General features: G+C 38.1%; 1 protein-coding gene across 6 annotated transcripts in view; it reads left to right on the top strand.

The window, feature by feature from the left end:
* Window positions 1-15,237, top strand: part of LOC137396462 (band 4.1-like protein 3) — a 33,592-nt gene that overhangs the window by 17,400 nt on the left and 955 nt on the right. The window contains exons 8-15 of one of the 6 annotated variants that reach the window (XM_068082770.1): window positions 3,276-3,474; window positions 6,520-6,674; window positions 7,057-7,125; window positions 9,611-10,081; window positions 10,286-10,948; window positions 11,363-11,548; window positions 12,437-12,526; window positions 14,544-14,561. In XM_068082770.1, coding sequence (XP_067938871.1) covers window positions 3,276-3,474; window positions 6,520-6,674; window positions 7,057-7,125; window positions 9,611-10,081; window positions 10,286-10,948; window positions 11,363-11,548; window positions 12,437-12,526; window positions 14,544-14,561 — 1,851 coding nt within the window. Of the gene's footprint in view, window positions 1-3,275; window positions 3,475-6,519; window positions 6,675-7,056; window positions 7,126-9,610; window positions 10,082-10,285; window positions 10,967-11,362; window positions 11,549-12,436; window positions 12,527-14,543; window positions 14,562-15,237 lie in introns of all 6 variants that reach the window. The other 5 variants (XM_068082754.1, XM_068082778.1, XM_068082781.1 and 2 more) reach the window with 5 other exon arrangements.

The raw sequence follows: 15,237 nt of genomic DNA, 5'->3' as shown, positions 1-15,237 counted from the left end.
ATACTTTTACATGTTACCTTTAATTATCACTACGGGTCTTTTTTTGTGTCACCCACTTTTTTTCTCATGATAGCTACTCGACGCCTTCGTATATTTGTACAAAAATTGATTCAAAATTCCTTGCCTTTTTGTAATTTTCTTTTGCTTCAATTTGAAGGAAAACATTCCTTTTTATTTTTTTTCACCGCTATCATTAGCGCTGTATTCACAGGGCTCATGATTTTTAAACTAAGAAAATAATTTATGAAACATTGTTTAATATTGTAGCACCATAATTGGAGCACCATGTAACCAAATTATGTGAAAAAGTGACTTCATGCATCATATGTGCAGAATTACTCTATATGCTAATTCAAGTATTCACTCAAGTTTTATGTTGACAAATTAGCATTTTAAGGCGAAAATAACATAACGTTAGGTTAAACTTTGCTGACTTTCAGTCTGAGGGGAGGATATAGAACAAGATAAATGAGGAGGACATAGGAGAGGATATAGGGCGATGAGGATATAGGTAGATGGTGTAGCCAAATGACTAGTTGACCTGAAACTCGAGCATTTGCTGCCGCTCTAGTGTTCATTGTTTATTTTTACAGGCTGCATTTCTGAGAGCTTGTCATTCCTTGACCTAATTGTCCTAATTGCTCTGAACATTATAAGTAGGTTCTGAATATTTACTGCTAGCTCTGTGACATGCAGAATGTGGTCATTGTGATAGCGTTATATGATGGTACTATATGATGGCAGCAAATGTGTTCATGGGAAGGATCTAGGGTGCTCTAGGCTCCTAGCTATTGCTGTCAGCGTGGGTTGAGTGATGAAAGATTTTATTGTGTTATTGATGTCTATTAGCGAGCTGGTTGACAAGTATGAGTGTTGTAAAGCTCTTACATGTCTGTATTGTTCTCCTGACATTAGCACTTGTCAGCAGCCATCTTGTCTAGGTTATCTTTTATTGACCTCTAATATTGTGTCAAGCTAATTTCTGTGAAGTGTAAACGGTAGGCGAATGGACCGCTGAAGAGGTCATTAAAGGGAGGTAAAGGCTTCTTGAGTTATAAAGAAATGTTTTTTATGTAATCATTTGTGATCCACTGATTTCTCAAGTTTTGACATGTGATCTATGACTATAGCTTGCAAAATAATATTTGTTCAATGCAGACTGACAGGTTGTCATAGCATATCATGCGCCTCCTCATACACGCATCTGTTTGGGTTGCTGATGGTCTAGTTGTCTCTATGTACTGGGCATGATGCACATAGACCCACAGCTCACCTTTTTATATACCGTCAAACCTCTATTTGAATGCCATGATGCGCTATTTTTCAAACCTTCTGTAGTGACGGTCAAATAAAGGTGGCAGCCAATAGGAAGGAGGTGGCATTCAAATAGAGGTTGGCGTTGTAGTTTTTAAATAGCTCGTCAGAATTTTGGGAAGATCAATTTAGGTAACCCTTTTACGGTCGAAGCAAATGCCGCCTATATTTTGCCTCTCCTTCAGGTGGAGCGACATTAACCCATTTACATGCAATAAATCTGCTAACTTCCAACTTCTCGTAGATCTCCAAATGAATATGCATTAGGAGGCCGAGAAATATCTCTACTAGTTGATCTATATTGCTTACAGTTAACCTGCGATAATATTATAGCCTAGGCCCTGCTGTGCAATTTGTTGGAGCTTTCAATTTTTATTGCATTCTAAATTTTAAGGCATATTTTTATTTTGTAACTATATGTAACAAAAAAGCCTAAAAGCTCATTGCACTCATTGACATGTTTGTTACAGTTTGCAGCAAAAACTGGCTTTTTATGTGCAAAAGAAGAAGAGTTATGACCGTTGAGCCATTGTAAGCTAAGTTGAGATAACCGTAAGGATGCTATCAAATAATATGCTATAAATCTGCAAATTTATAAGTTATATGCTAACAATCTATCAAATGCTACAAATACATACTCAAGAACAAGTGACATAAACGAACCATACTTTTAATACATGCAAAAAGAAAAATTAGCATTTTTGAAACAAAAATATTTGCATCATTTGCTCTGCCAGTTGCTTCTGACTGTTGCTTTCGATGAAACGAACATTTTCTTCTGGCTGCCCAATACTTTCCACGATGTCTTCTTAATTCAGCTCTTCCTCTGCACTACTGAACTAGTTGATATTAGTGTCCAAACGATCTTTTAGTGGAGCAAAACTACTGCTCGTTGCATTTTGCACAAATGCAACGCGTAAAAGTTTGGCTCGCTAAGCACAACTTTGAACCTAAAAATAATTGTTTATATACCATCGTAAATGTAAACCGTTTTTTATATACTTCGAAGTATGAAAACAGCATTAATTAAACATTAACTACTATTAGCCCGATACAGTGACTAATTATTTTTGTGGATTTGCTTTCAAAGTTTTAACGAAAAAAACCGAAAAGCTCTGGAGTTGGCCAAATGCTTATACTTGCCAGTGTCGGACCTTCAGAGCGACAGCGAACTAAAATGTGTGTTACCAATTTGAAATGCTGACGTTACCTGCTGACGTTAACATTTGGTTAGGTAATTTCTCCCTTCCCAGACTGGTGTGCTGCATAGGTGAAGGCTGCTCATAGATGCACTGAAGTAAGTAGGGGAAAAACCACATCTCACTAACAAAATCGCTAAATCGGAGCAAATAGTTTTTTCTCTCTATACGGTCTTATTCAACCTTTTACATTGCCATCTCACCTGCTTCATTACACTTACTCATCATATTAGTCTGATGAGTACATATTCTGGAGCTACTAAAGAGACACCTGCCAGCAGTTGACACCTGCCAGCAGTTGACACCTGCCAGCAGTTGAGAGCACTCACCATGACTCATCACCATGACTCATCTCATCTGTGAGATTGCTTGTTTGAGTCAGGGACAGCTGGTCACATAGGTGTTAGAGTACCCGCTGTCTTTCTCAGCTTATTTTATATTGGATTCTTCTGTCAGCAGTCGCGCTTAACCTAATTTTTATTGATTTTGTTGGTAGGCCACAGAGACACCTTATACTATTGGACTAAAATATTTCTAGCTAACATGTAAAAGCTCTCAAAATAAATAATGCTTTGCACAAGGTTAAATAAAGCCACTGTTTATGGGATACATGTATTTGTTACTTGACTTTGGCTCATTATATCTCCTGTGGACCAATATGTTTCTCATGCGATCCATTGCATAGCCTTTGGCAGTCAGAACAGCCATTTTACTAGCCGAGTAGTTATCCACTCATGCTTGAACAAGTTATGCTTGACACAGTTTGAGCACCACCAAACCACCCTCGGATATCAGCTACCTTCTGTAAAGCTGGCCAAGAGGCTGATGAGAATAGCTGTAGAGAATCACCAGTTTTTTCGCCTGAAGCAGCCTGAGCTCACAGACACCGGCACTCTGAGGGGATTTGGTAACCGCAGGTGGCGACTCTCTGTCCGCACACAGAACCAGCTTCAAGGCGCATGTGAGTGAATTGTTATATCTGAAAACTCTGTCTTTTTAAATGGCGTGCTTTTACTGGCTAAGTAGTCTTTATATTTTTGATGTCAAGACTTGAGTACAGAGTCGTGTTGATCTGTTAATTAAGGTATGATAGTGCTTTGACTTCTTGTTGAGGGTTACTATGTATTAAAACTGGATGCTTAAACACATATCGGTGGCATTGAAAGTTGGTAGTTATGTGCTGCTGGTTCACCATTGGACACGCAGAGATTTGCCAAGTTACACCTTGTACAGCATAACAACTAATTTAGCTGAAGGCTTGTATCTGCAGTATATTAACCAACAGTATATTAACCTGCAGTATATTAACCCACAGTATATTAACCCGCAGTATATTAACCCACAGTATATTAACCCGCAGTATATTAACCCACAGTATATTAACCCGCAGTATATTAACCCACAGTATATTAACCCGCAGTATATTAACCCACAGTATATTAACCCGCAGTATATTAACCCACAGTATATTAACCAACAGTATATTCACCCACAGTATATTAACCCACAATATATTAACCCGCAGTTTATTAACCAACAGAATATTAACCCACAGTATATTAACCCGCAGTTTATTAACCCGCAGTTTATTAACCCGCAGTATACTAACCAACAGTATATTAACCCGCATGATATTAACCCACAGTAATTAACCCACAGTTTATTAACCCGCAGTATATTAACCCACAGTATATTAACGCGCAATATATTAACCAACAGTATATTAACCAACAGTATATTAACCCACAGTATATTAACCCACAGTAATTAACCCGCAGTATATTAACCCGCAGTATATTAACCCGCAGTATATTAACCCGCAGTATATTAACCTACGGTGTATTTCAGTGTATGAGATGACCCTTGAAGTCAAAGGATCACCCTTGAAAATTGGGTTTTGTTTTACACAACCGATATGAAAGTTAGACCTTCAATTCCAATTCTAAGGGCAAATTTTTTATTTTACATAAAAGTATCAATTTGGTTGTAAAATAAAAATTGCTGATTGCATACAGCATTATTTCACAGTAAAACTAGGTATCACATACAGTACGGTTGATCCCCGGAATACATTGGCCCAAGGATGCCATTTTTTCAAGTTATGATGTGGAATATGTTTTTCGGCCTCTGGTTGCGGTATTTTCTTTGCCTTACTGTATGCCCAAAAAATTACTAAGATGCTGATGTGCTATTGGCCGAACTCCTCCCACAATGCTTCTAAGCAATACTGAGATGCTATCCGTTATTACGGCTAGCTAAGGGAAAAATCAGCGGAGGCTGCATCTCTTTTTATTTTTTGTTCAAATGTGAACATGTTTAATTTATCAGTTTGCTTATGCAACCGATATATGATAACTTCATAACAATTTGCTCCACTTTTACACCTCACGTTATCTGATGGTCGCTTTATACGCTGAAATATACGGTACTTACAAGCCTTTATGTAATAATTTAGTTGCTATTTGTAAATCGCATTACATGTCTATCACCTCTCTGTCTCCCCGCTCAGAAAAAACTGCTATTAATCAGTCTGCTAACATGAACAACTTGAATGAGTTCTATCAATTTTCTTGTGCAATGGATGCGCCAAGCACCTCACTAGTGAGAAAACAAAGCAGAGTACACCGTTGATCTTCATTTTAAAAGATAGATGAAGGTCTCCTTTTTACAATAGGCTATATTATTCAGCTATAATTGCACCATCTTACCAGTTATGCACAATGACATACACCTAACTTCAGTAAAACGCACTCATGTGTTTACAATATCTTCACTGACCGATTGTTAAAATGTAAAAATTAATTAACCCCGGCAGACCGACTCAGATAACTTGAAAAATTGTATTGTTTGTAGGATACTCTGCACTTGAAATTAGTTTTACTGTTAAACTCAAATACAACGTTACTACTTGTAGTAATACAAAGATAATAATCAATGACGATTTACTCATCTAATTATGAACATGAGATTACTTCTTCAAGATACTTCAGGATGAGAATCTGCATGTTGTACAGGGGTGTCAGGGGAGGTACAGGGGTGTACAGGGAGTACTGCAATTTCAATAGAAAGCTTGAATAACTCACCACAAGCTTTTTTATAAGATTAACACAATTTGTGGAATTATATTTACTTTGGAATACTTGAGTAACACTCGACAATTGACATAAATGTCACTGTTAGGCGCAACACAAAGCTGGAACAGTTTTAATAATATGAGAGGCAGCGTGTTACAAAATGTGAAAATAGCAGTACACCCGACATTTGTTTTTGCATACAGAAACTCGTCTGAGGCATGCCGACCTTCAACATATGACATTTACCTTTTGAATAGTTTTATTGATACATGTCTAGACAGCTCTTGTCATTTGGGGATCACCCCATGTAGAATTCTACTATTTTAGGGAGTTGTCGCTAGTTTTTAAGACCGGCCTACACTGGCTGATGTTTTATGGCAAATTGACTGATCCTTCTCTATGTGTACCGGGAAAAGAATGGCTTATTCCGAAAACTTGAAAACAGAAAATATTAGCCAATAAAAGGGCCTCAAACAAACCAACAAACACGAGCACACTAGTTAAAATGACTGTCTTATGTCATCAGAGAGATAGATGCACCTAGCAACCCATCATTAGTCAGCAAAATGGGCCTTAAATATGGCATTGATTTACCTGCCAACAGCATTTCACTGCAGTAAGTTATAGCACATTTGATGCTGTGAGTGGCTGCAATTACTCTTTGTTGTTCAAGCAGACAACTCTGGTTAACTCTTAAGTCGATTGATGCTCTATGCTCATATATGGAATGACCTGCAAAACTTGTCACTGAAATAGCTGTACGAATTTAACATCCTAAATCTGTTTAGTTGCGACATAGGGTAAGTCTAGTCAGCCTGCGAGCATCGAGATGCTGACTCTAACTGTGAGCTTGCTGATTAAACATGTAAATACATGTTTTCTATGAATTATTTAGTGCAAATTAAAGCATGTTTTCATTTGCCCAATTCTAGTGACGCCCCGTAAGTCCTTCTCTCGGGCCAACAGTGTCATGTCATCAGATACATATCCACTTGGAATGGGCCCGCATGTACATGTAAACACTATGCCAGCCGCTGTACCTCGAAGAGCTTACAGGCAGTCTGATAAGAACTACAACACCATAGGGGTGAGTGATAACATGTGCTCTACCTTCATTAGTTCATCTACCTGCAGGGCTGAATTTGGCTAACTTCTAGTACCTAGTACTACATACAGTACTTTTATATGCTGTCCAAATTATATGAGTAGCGAAATCTGCTTGATTAGTGTTAAGGGAGCAAGCCTTGTATTCATTCCTAGTAGGCTGATCTCTTGGTCTAGTAGGCCGATCTGTTTTTGCTATTTTTAAGGAGTTGTCATCTTAATAAAAAACGGAATTTAAAACTGGTCATTAAATTTCTTTTATACATATGATGTGTTTTAGGTTTACACATGTCAAACCTAGTTCTGTTACTAAATAGGATAGGGTTTGTTTTTAACCATATTCAATTTGCTCCATTTGATGGCAGGAGGTGGGTGATCGGACTCTGTCACCTGCTCTAGATGACTCCCACCTAGACGCAGCGGGACAACCTGAGGTGGCTAGCTGTGTTCATCCGTGCATGTTCTGTTCAACATTCCTAGATTTTAAATTTGTTGGCAGCATTTCTTGTGTGGTCTCTCAGCGTGCTCTTATCGTCTGGTCAAGTAGCATTGACAACTAACCCTTGCATTCGGTTTACCGGAGTTGAGAAGTGGCTGTGGTACAAGCTAATTCATATCTCAATTATATTAGAAGCGAGTCAGTTCTGGCAGCCAAAGTCCTAGTGTGAATACTTTCTGCATGCGTACAGTGTAAACTGATGATGCCGATGAGAAACTCTTTTATATTCTTTTCACATTGTTCCACCTAATCTAGACAGTTGGCTTTCTCATCTTTAATTCTAAGCTTGCGCTGAAGCTTGTGCTAAAACTGTAATAGCTGTGCCAGAGTGGCATCTTGTAGCAGCTTATATCGCCTACCCTAGGACACTTATGTATTCGCGGCATCTAACTTTCGCGTTTTCGCGGTGTCATCCTCTCGCGAAAATTTAATGAGCGAAACTAAACTATCATAACAAACGAGCGAAAACGCGAAGTTAAATAGCTTTGTTCATTGATATTCACAATAAAATCGTCATATTAGAAATGCAGGCAATTTTCGTCTGTGGTTGGGATCAATGGGAAATTTCTGGTAAACTCATTATAGCTAATACACCGACTGAGCAGCATGGCAAAGCAAATTAAGATTATATCAGTTTAGTCACCGAATTTGTAACTGATGAGGATGAAAGTCTGGTAGGTGAAGTCATAAAATTGCAGAATAATTATTGTAGTGATGAATTTTATTACCAACCAAAAACAATATCAACCCTCATCAGGTCTAACCACATTATCTCTTCCACTGCCAACCATGTACAAATTAGCTACCGGCCTAGTGCCAGCCATTTTACCGAAATTGCCGATATTGCTTCATGATATGTATACAGTATTTTTTCAAGTTCTACTTTAATTATCTGTATAATCACGAAAATCTAAATTGGCTATTATGTCAACAACAACTAATTACCTGTTTTATGACTCGCGCGGGGTAGTTAATGAACTCACAGAAAGATGTTCGTTTTTAGATTAGCAATTCTCAAACAAAAGTTTAAAATTGCTTCGTTGTTTTAGGCTGATTTTATAGAGAAATCTTCGGACAACACAGTCAATTTCATAAAACACTTAAAGACCGTGGGTTATGTGGTCAACAAATAATAAAATCAGGTTACCAGACAATTGCTGAGAAAGTCCAAAAATGCGTTTATGGCAGTGCCCCCCTAGAAAACGCATAAATGCGTTTATGGCAGCGTAAGGGTTATACAGTTTTGGTTGTGAAGTTGGTTGCTACCTATCTATTTTCTTTTTCTTGGGATTCGAGTGTGAAAGTCACAGCGGGAGGAACCTAGACGTCATTGATAGTCCAAAAAACAAATGGCAGCAAGTGATCAAATTGAATTGCCGATCTCACCCACACATTTCAACCTGTGGTTTACAAATACGAACTAGTCTCAAATTGAATGTTTTTCTTATTAGCAAACTGGACCTGAGGAATGTAATCTGTTTTTTCCACTGCATTTATTTTCACATCACTATATTTTCGCACTCATCAGAGCCGCGAAATTAAGTTGCAGCGAAATTTTATTCCGTGTGCTACTCACGAAACTAAATACTAACGAAATATAAGTGTCCTAGGGTATCTATATCTTGTAAAGTTGTTGGGGTAGAGGTTATATTAACAACAGCGAGTAGCTTCTTTTATATAGAATTATAGAAATTATTATAGACCTCAATTCTTTTCAACTATGAATAAAAACCAAAAAAGGTAATTTACAAATAGTGTGTTAACGGGTATTTACATTTTGTTAATTAGTTTATATTGCGTGAATGAGCATAGAATGACAGACTTGTGTGCAATTGTCCGAGTGGTACAGCTGAAAGTTGTCTTTGTCAATGCATGTGTCTTGCTGTTGTGTATAAACCCTGAAGCTTGTAGCTTTCAGTTATTCTATTAGATGAAGAAAAAAAAATTTCACTATTCCATCATGCAACAACAATGTTTCTTCTCGCTCAGAGTCTCATTTAGCTCATATGAAATTGTAAGCAAGTTGCTAAAGGTGAACTTCAGACAGTGTGTTGCAGCGAATGAGCAGCTCCTGATAGTCGCTGTCATTATAGCCTTATGGTCTCTAGGTTGAGTATTCACGAAAATTATTGGCTGAAGTACATGTATCTAATCTTGCGATTCGAGACTGCTGATTTTAATTATAAACTGGAATTAAGGGATTTGGTACAAATAACAAATAAATGATTTCAGGCGGCTATTTCAATTTTGTTGTTGAGCGATTAGTGGATAGCCGAACCACTCACTGCCCTTTAGCAATTCTCTTGTTTGCCCTTTTTCTCCATGCCAGTTCCATTCAACTGTAATTGACTTGCCACAAACGCAAGTGTGAAATTATCCTCATGCATTATGCTAACTTTTACGCTGTTAACATTATTCAGGGTCGTCTGACTAAAGGAGTGGACCAGCTCGTTGATGTATCTCACGGAGGAGGTAGTGAGTATTTGCCCAACGAGACTTTAGATGAGACCGGCATAGCCAAAGGCGTAAATTCTAGTCGGTTGCCTCCTAATGCCCGCAGACCATCTGGTGGTACTGGTCGCCATACTCCTACGAATAGTACACCTTTGGCGGCAAAAAGTGCAAAAAAATCACCATCCAATTCAAGCAGCCGGCGACCATCTGAGACAAGTGGACCTGTTGCAGCCGCGAATATTCATAGACAGAATACTGATGCTATGATACAAAAACCACCAGTGAATGAGGCTACAACTGATGAGGTCTCACCCGCTCTCACCGAATCTCAAGGCAAACCTGTTCCTCTGCCGAGATCCATCAGTGACCTTACTAACGGAGAACAAATCAATCAGCACAGAATCCCTGCCAGTTCTACCCCAAAAACAGCAACTGAAGTAAAGTTTCAATACACTTTTTCGCCTCTTTCTTTGCCATTGTTATGTTTATGGTATCATTGTGTCCGAGTCATGCCTGTCAGAGGTGATAGTGAGGTGTGTTACAAGCTGTCTATAACTTGTCTAACAAATATCTTCAGTTTTATCATGCCTCTCTTATCTTTATTTTTAACGGTGCTGATAAGCTTATCGTTCATGTTGCAGGTGCCAATATCAAACCAATATGCCAAGCAGTCAGCTGGTGCTCAATTACTGCCAAGGACAAGTTTTCAGTCTCTGGGTACACCTAAACGCCATAGTCAGGGTGATGGCCTTCCTGGCAGTAACACTGAACAAGTGGGCATTGATGCTTGGTCTCCTAGCTGCAGCATTAGTAAAAATAAGCCTTCCTCTGCACCGGTGTCTCCTACTGGCCCACCTGTCCAGTTCACGGCAAATTCCTGGTCCCCTACTACTCAGCCCCCTACTACTCAGCCCCCTACTACTGAGACCACAACTCCTCTGTCCCCTCAGTCAGAAATTTTGCCAATTTTGAGCACTGCTAGTCCTGCAAAATCACCTGTCGATAACATTGTGGTTGACAACGCTTGTCCTAGAACTCAACAGCTGGGTACACCGCCGGAATCGCCGAACAGCAAAACACCGACACCGGTTAACACTTGTCCTCAACAACTGGGTACATCCTCAGAGTTACTCAGCTATGAGAAGACACCAACACTTGCTAACAGTAACCAGCTTTCAGATGCTGGCAAGTTTGGTCCCGGTGAGCTGCCAATACCGGCTTTCAGTACTGAATCCGCAGGAGTGATGCCAACTGGAGGGATGGATGATTCCGTTGAGCTGAAAACTAGCGATAGAGTTGAAAAGGTTATCAAAGTGGGGGTGGTATGTTTTACTAACAGCTTTACTAATGCTAACCGCTGACAAACCTTCATTAGTCACATGATCTATTCTTGTTCAAAGAGGCTTTCTTTTTGTATATACCATAGTTTTTTTGGTAAAGGCCTTATATTAAAAATAACCAGGAAGCGAGAATAAGTTCTCTAAATGTGTTCTCTAGGGTGGCAGCGATGTGATGAGCATTTGACTGCTGGAAATGTTCTCATTCCCACATCCCCCCTCACCCCTGCTTCACACCACTGCTCGAAATCTTGACACATTCCACCTGTGCTTTGTTTGACACATGAATAGTAGGAGGCTGGTTCAGGGGTAGATTTTGCTTGCGCAATCAGCATAGCGTTTATCTGATGGCTTTAGTGAGACATGCACTCTTGATTGCAGCCCCCTACAGTTGCAACTACGTGCATGAAGTTTGCAGGCAGCTCTCCAGAATCAAATACACAATCAACATGGACACCGCCTACAGTCAAGACGGAAAAACGCCAGTTTAGTGCTGTTTCTGATTTGAATAAAGATTTGAATGGTTGCCAGGCTTCCATCCCTGAGATGGTTTCGCAAACAACTACAGTACGTTTCCCCCAAGCCTTTAGACTTATATTAGCTTTTTTAAGGCTGGTTCACACTACAGCGCCATGTGTAGGAGTTGTCCTCTCGGCGATTATTTGTCGACTATGTGCGCCGTAGCTGATAGCATCGTCGAGGCGACGCGGATACGTCGGGAAAGTCTACAGCTGTCAAACCTTTCCAATAGTTTGCCGAGCATACACGACAGCGAATGCAATGTGCACTGCTTCGGCGATGATGATTGGCTGTAGTGGATTGCTCAATCTATGTTTTCTTTCATGACAGTTGCTGCGGGACTAGTACTTTATAAATACCATGACTGCATGGTATAATGGAAAGGCTCTACTAAGGACTATTCGCTGATGTAACCGGGATGGGTTTGTGATGTGTGAACATTGTTATTATGAACGATCACTGAAGTATTGTGTAATTAACACTGACATACGACGATATAGTGTGAAGCAGCCTTGAAGAGTCAACAACGAACAAGGAATCCCATCTTGCTTCATGCTTAGCTTGTGTTACATGGCTGTCAAATTGCTTACTCGCATGACCAGCTTGCGATTTTCTAATATTCTAGATAGTCTTACATGGTAGTTCAGAGTGGAGAGTGCTCAATTTGTGATTTGTGTAATCTATGGATAGAGTTCCTTCGCTTTGTTTTTGTGCCAAAAGATTCTTGCACCCAAGTTCCTACAGAGTAATCCAAATGATTAGCTTTAACTTACCCATGTACGAAGAATGTTCATCGATGCAATTCAATCTTGTCAAAATTTTGTTTTGGTCAGATCCTGTTCCTACGATGTGTCGGTATGTATCAGCTTGATTTAGAAATGTCATAGCACTTAAATGGAATGTAAATTATCTTCACTCTTCTTTTGTTTTAAATAGCTGATGACAGAAAAGGATGGAGTAGTCGAGTACAAAGTAGAGCACACAATTACTACCGCAGATGATGATGAAGATATTGACTACAACCAGGTATGGAAGATGCAAAGGCCTAGATATGCAGCTATAGTTGAACATGTCGAAAGTTGTTAATAGGTGTTAAAGTTGTTGCCTGGCTATCCATTCCTGTTTTTTTAGTTATTAACGAGTGGTAGCTGGTGGTGGTTAGTTTTGTAGGTATTAAAACAGTAAACTATGCATTGAGACAAGCTTTGCATAAAAGTTACGAAATCACGGAATGGTGTTATGGTTTGGTAAAGTGTTGAAAAAGAATTTATGAAAAATTGGATTTGATTTTGGCCTACCAGCAACCAAATATGAAGGAAACTACTTTTGGGATATCTCACTTGATGATTTACTCAAGGAAAGTTAATTTTTACTTATTTTCGCCATTTATATTTCTGCAACTAGCATAAACAATCCAAACTGCTAAGAGTAGACTTGGAGTTGTTTGTTCTCTTGACGAGGTTTTGACAACTCTGGGTGTAACTTTTGTTTACGCTATTAAGCTTGTTTGACAATGTTTTTCATATTAATGTTTTGTCTTGCCATGCTTGTTTTTTAGTTTTAAATATTACATGTGGCCATATCTTTGCAATTCTAAAGAAAAGTTTAGAGTTTGGCGGTTGTTCACATAAAACTTTAAAAGATTTTATGTTGCCTTCAGTATATGGTATCTGTTTGAAGTAGATCCATGTACATTACAACATGTCTTATTTACCCTGCTCATTTACTCATCTTTCTTAGCCCACAAATATTGATGTAACGTTTCTCATTTTAATCATTTACCTTCTCGGTCTTGATAAAAATATGAATTCTACAAATGCGCTTGCTGCAAAGTTATTGACTGTGCCTGGCTTAGATCTGTTCAAGTTAGTTTATATTATTTGTCCTCTTATTCTTTTACCCATGAGAGGAAATGTAACGAAGATGTTTCAAATCATACATACAGTAGTAACTTCATTATATTTTGATTTGTCAAAACCAAAGTTATATTTGCCTCCCTTTTTTGTCCTTTAGTCCTTTACGTGATCAAACGTTCAAGTGTTTAGTTTTGTATGCACAATATTTCATATGAGCATTCGTAGGAAAATACTTTTAAAATTGGTTGTCATATTTTGACTGCAGCCAAAATTGAAGATCTTGCATGCATTACTTTTGTAATGTTTAAGTAAATTGAGAAAAATGAAAATTTGAACAATGTATCTAGTAATAAACTTTGTTGACTTTCAAATGGTTGCAATAGTCATGTAGTATTGCTCATAATGATAGACAGTGGCCTGTAATAGCCTTATTTTCTTTAGCAGTGGGTACCTAAAATATTAGGCTAGAATACAAAAAACACATATTGGTGCGGTAGGATTTGTTTTATGGTGATTGTTGGACTAGTAATACTTTTGTTGTTCATGCGTACATTGATATTTGTTGTCTAAGTAGATAATTGGCTCCATACTTGCAGTAGTGCATTTGGTATTGACTTGCACAGCTTCTCATCTCAAAGTATGCCAATTAATTATAAATTTTGTACGAGGCAATTACTCCCGGGTTTAAAAAAATTGTTTGTTGCCAAATCTGTGGACTTCGCTGCGGTTACCTTTATCTTAATGACGAATTATTTGTAAGTTCAAAATTGGGGCACAAATGCTGGAGTTGAACAAAGTGTTTGTTACTGATCAAAAATATTTCTCAAGTTGTCACTAAAAAATTAACATTCTGCTCAAACAAACAAAATGTGTTTACGCTTTGTATTTCCTACCGCAGACACATCATAATTTTAGTCTTTTGTTACATATTGATTAATAGGTAGGGATGCCTCTGCATTACTTTGAAACTGCGATGTTAACATGTTTACTTATTCAGTATTGATATCCTATGGCCAACAAAATATGAAGGCCATGATGCTTTCTATAAGTCTTTAATACAAACTATATTTAGCTTGCAATAAACCCTTACTGAACATAACATACATCTTAACATGTTTTTTTCGAATTAGCAGGGTATTTCTGCACATTGTTGTGGTATTCATTCTGTTCATACTGATGTATTGCAGCATGGGGTGACACGGGCGGTAACTAGTTATATTTCATCTACTAGTGTGCAGTACGCTATCCTAATCATCACAGCTTTAACTCACTCAAATAAACAACTTTGAAGTTTTATATCACGATGCTAGTCAAATACCATTAATTTCTCCAGCATTACATCCTTTCCTTGGGTTCCGTTTTGACTTACAGGTTTTTCTCATCTCAGTTATGAATGTGAGCTGCTACACAAGGCTTTTAACTATGTTATCTTTGCTTCATGCTGCACTTTTCTGCTTAGTTTTTCCCTTCACTCTGCTATAGGTAACTTTCATTTTTGACTTTATCACAATAATGATGTGGAAACATGTGAAATTGAGTTGTGTAACATAGAAATAATTAATACTACGAGTGTGCAAATTTTGTCTTAGGTTCTTGGCAACAGATTTGCAGATGCATCATGGTAGTTAAGTTAACCGACTTGTTTTACCCAGGATATAAACAATTTAGCAATAAAAGCCTTTTTACAATGCTCCTTATACACAAGCCAAGTACAAAAATCAACACAATGGTTTTTTTTAATAGACTTACCAGTTTCAAAAGATGTGAAGCCATTAATATTGTGAACCAAGTTAGCTAATTTTACAGCAATAAGCTTAGATAGATGTAACATTCTTTTAGAAGCTATTCATGCATTTTTAAAATGTTCAAAACTTTACCATT

Source organism: Watersipora subatra, chromosome 1, assembly GCF_963576615.1.
Source record: "Watersipora subatra chromosome 1, tzWatSuba1.1, whole genome shotgun sequence".
Lineage (NCBI taxonomy): Eukaryota > Metazoa > Bryozoa > Gymnolaemata > Cheilostomatida > Watersiporidae > Watersipora > Watersipora subatra.
The sequence above is the reverse complement of the archived record's forward strand: the minus strand, read 5'-3'. Positions and strand labels throughout refer to the sequence as shown.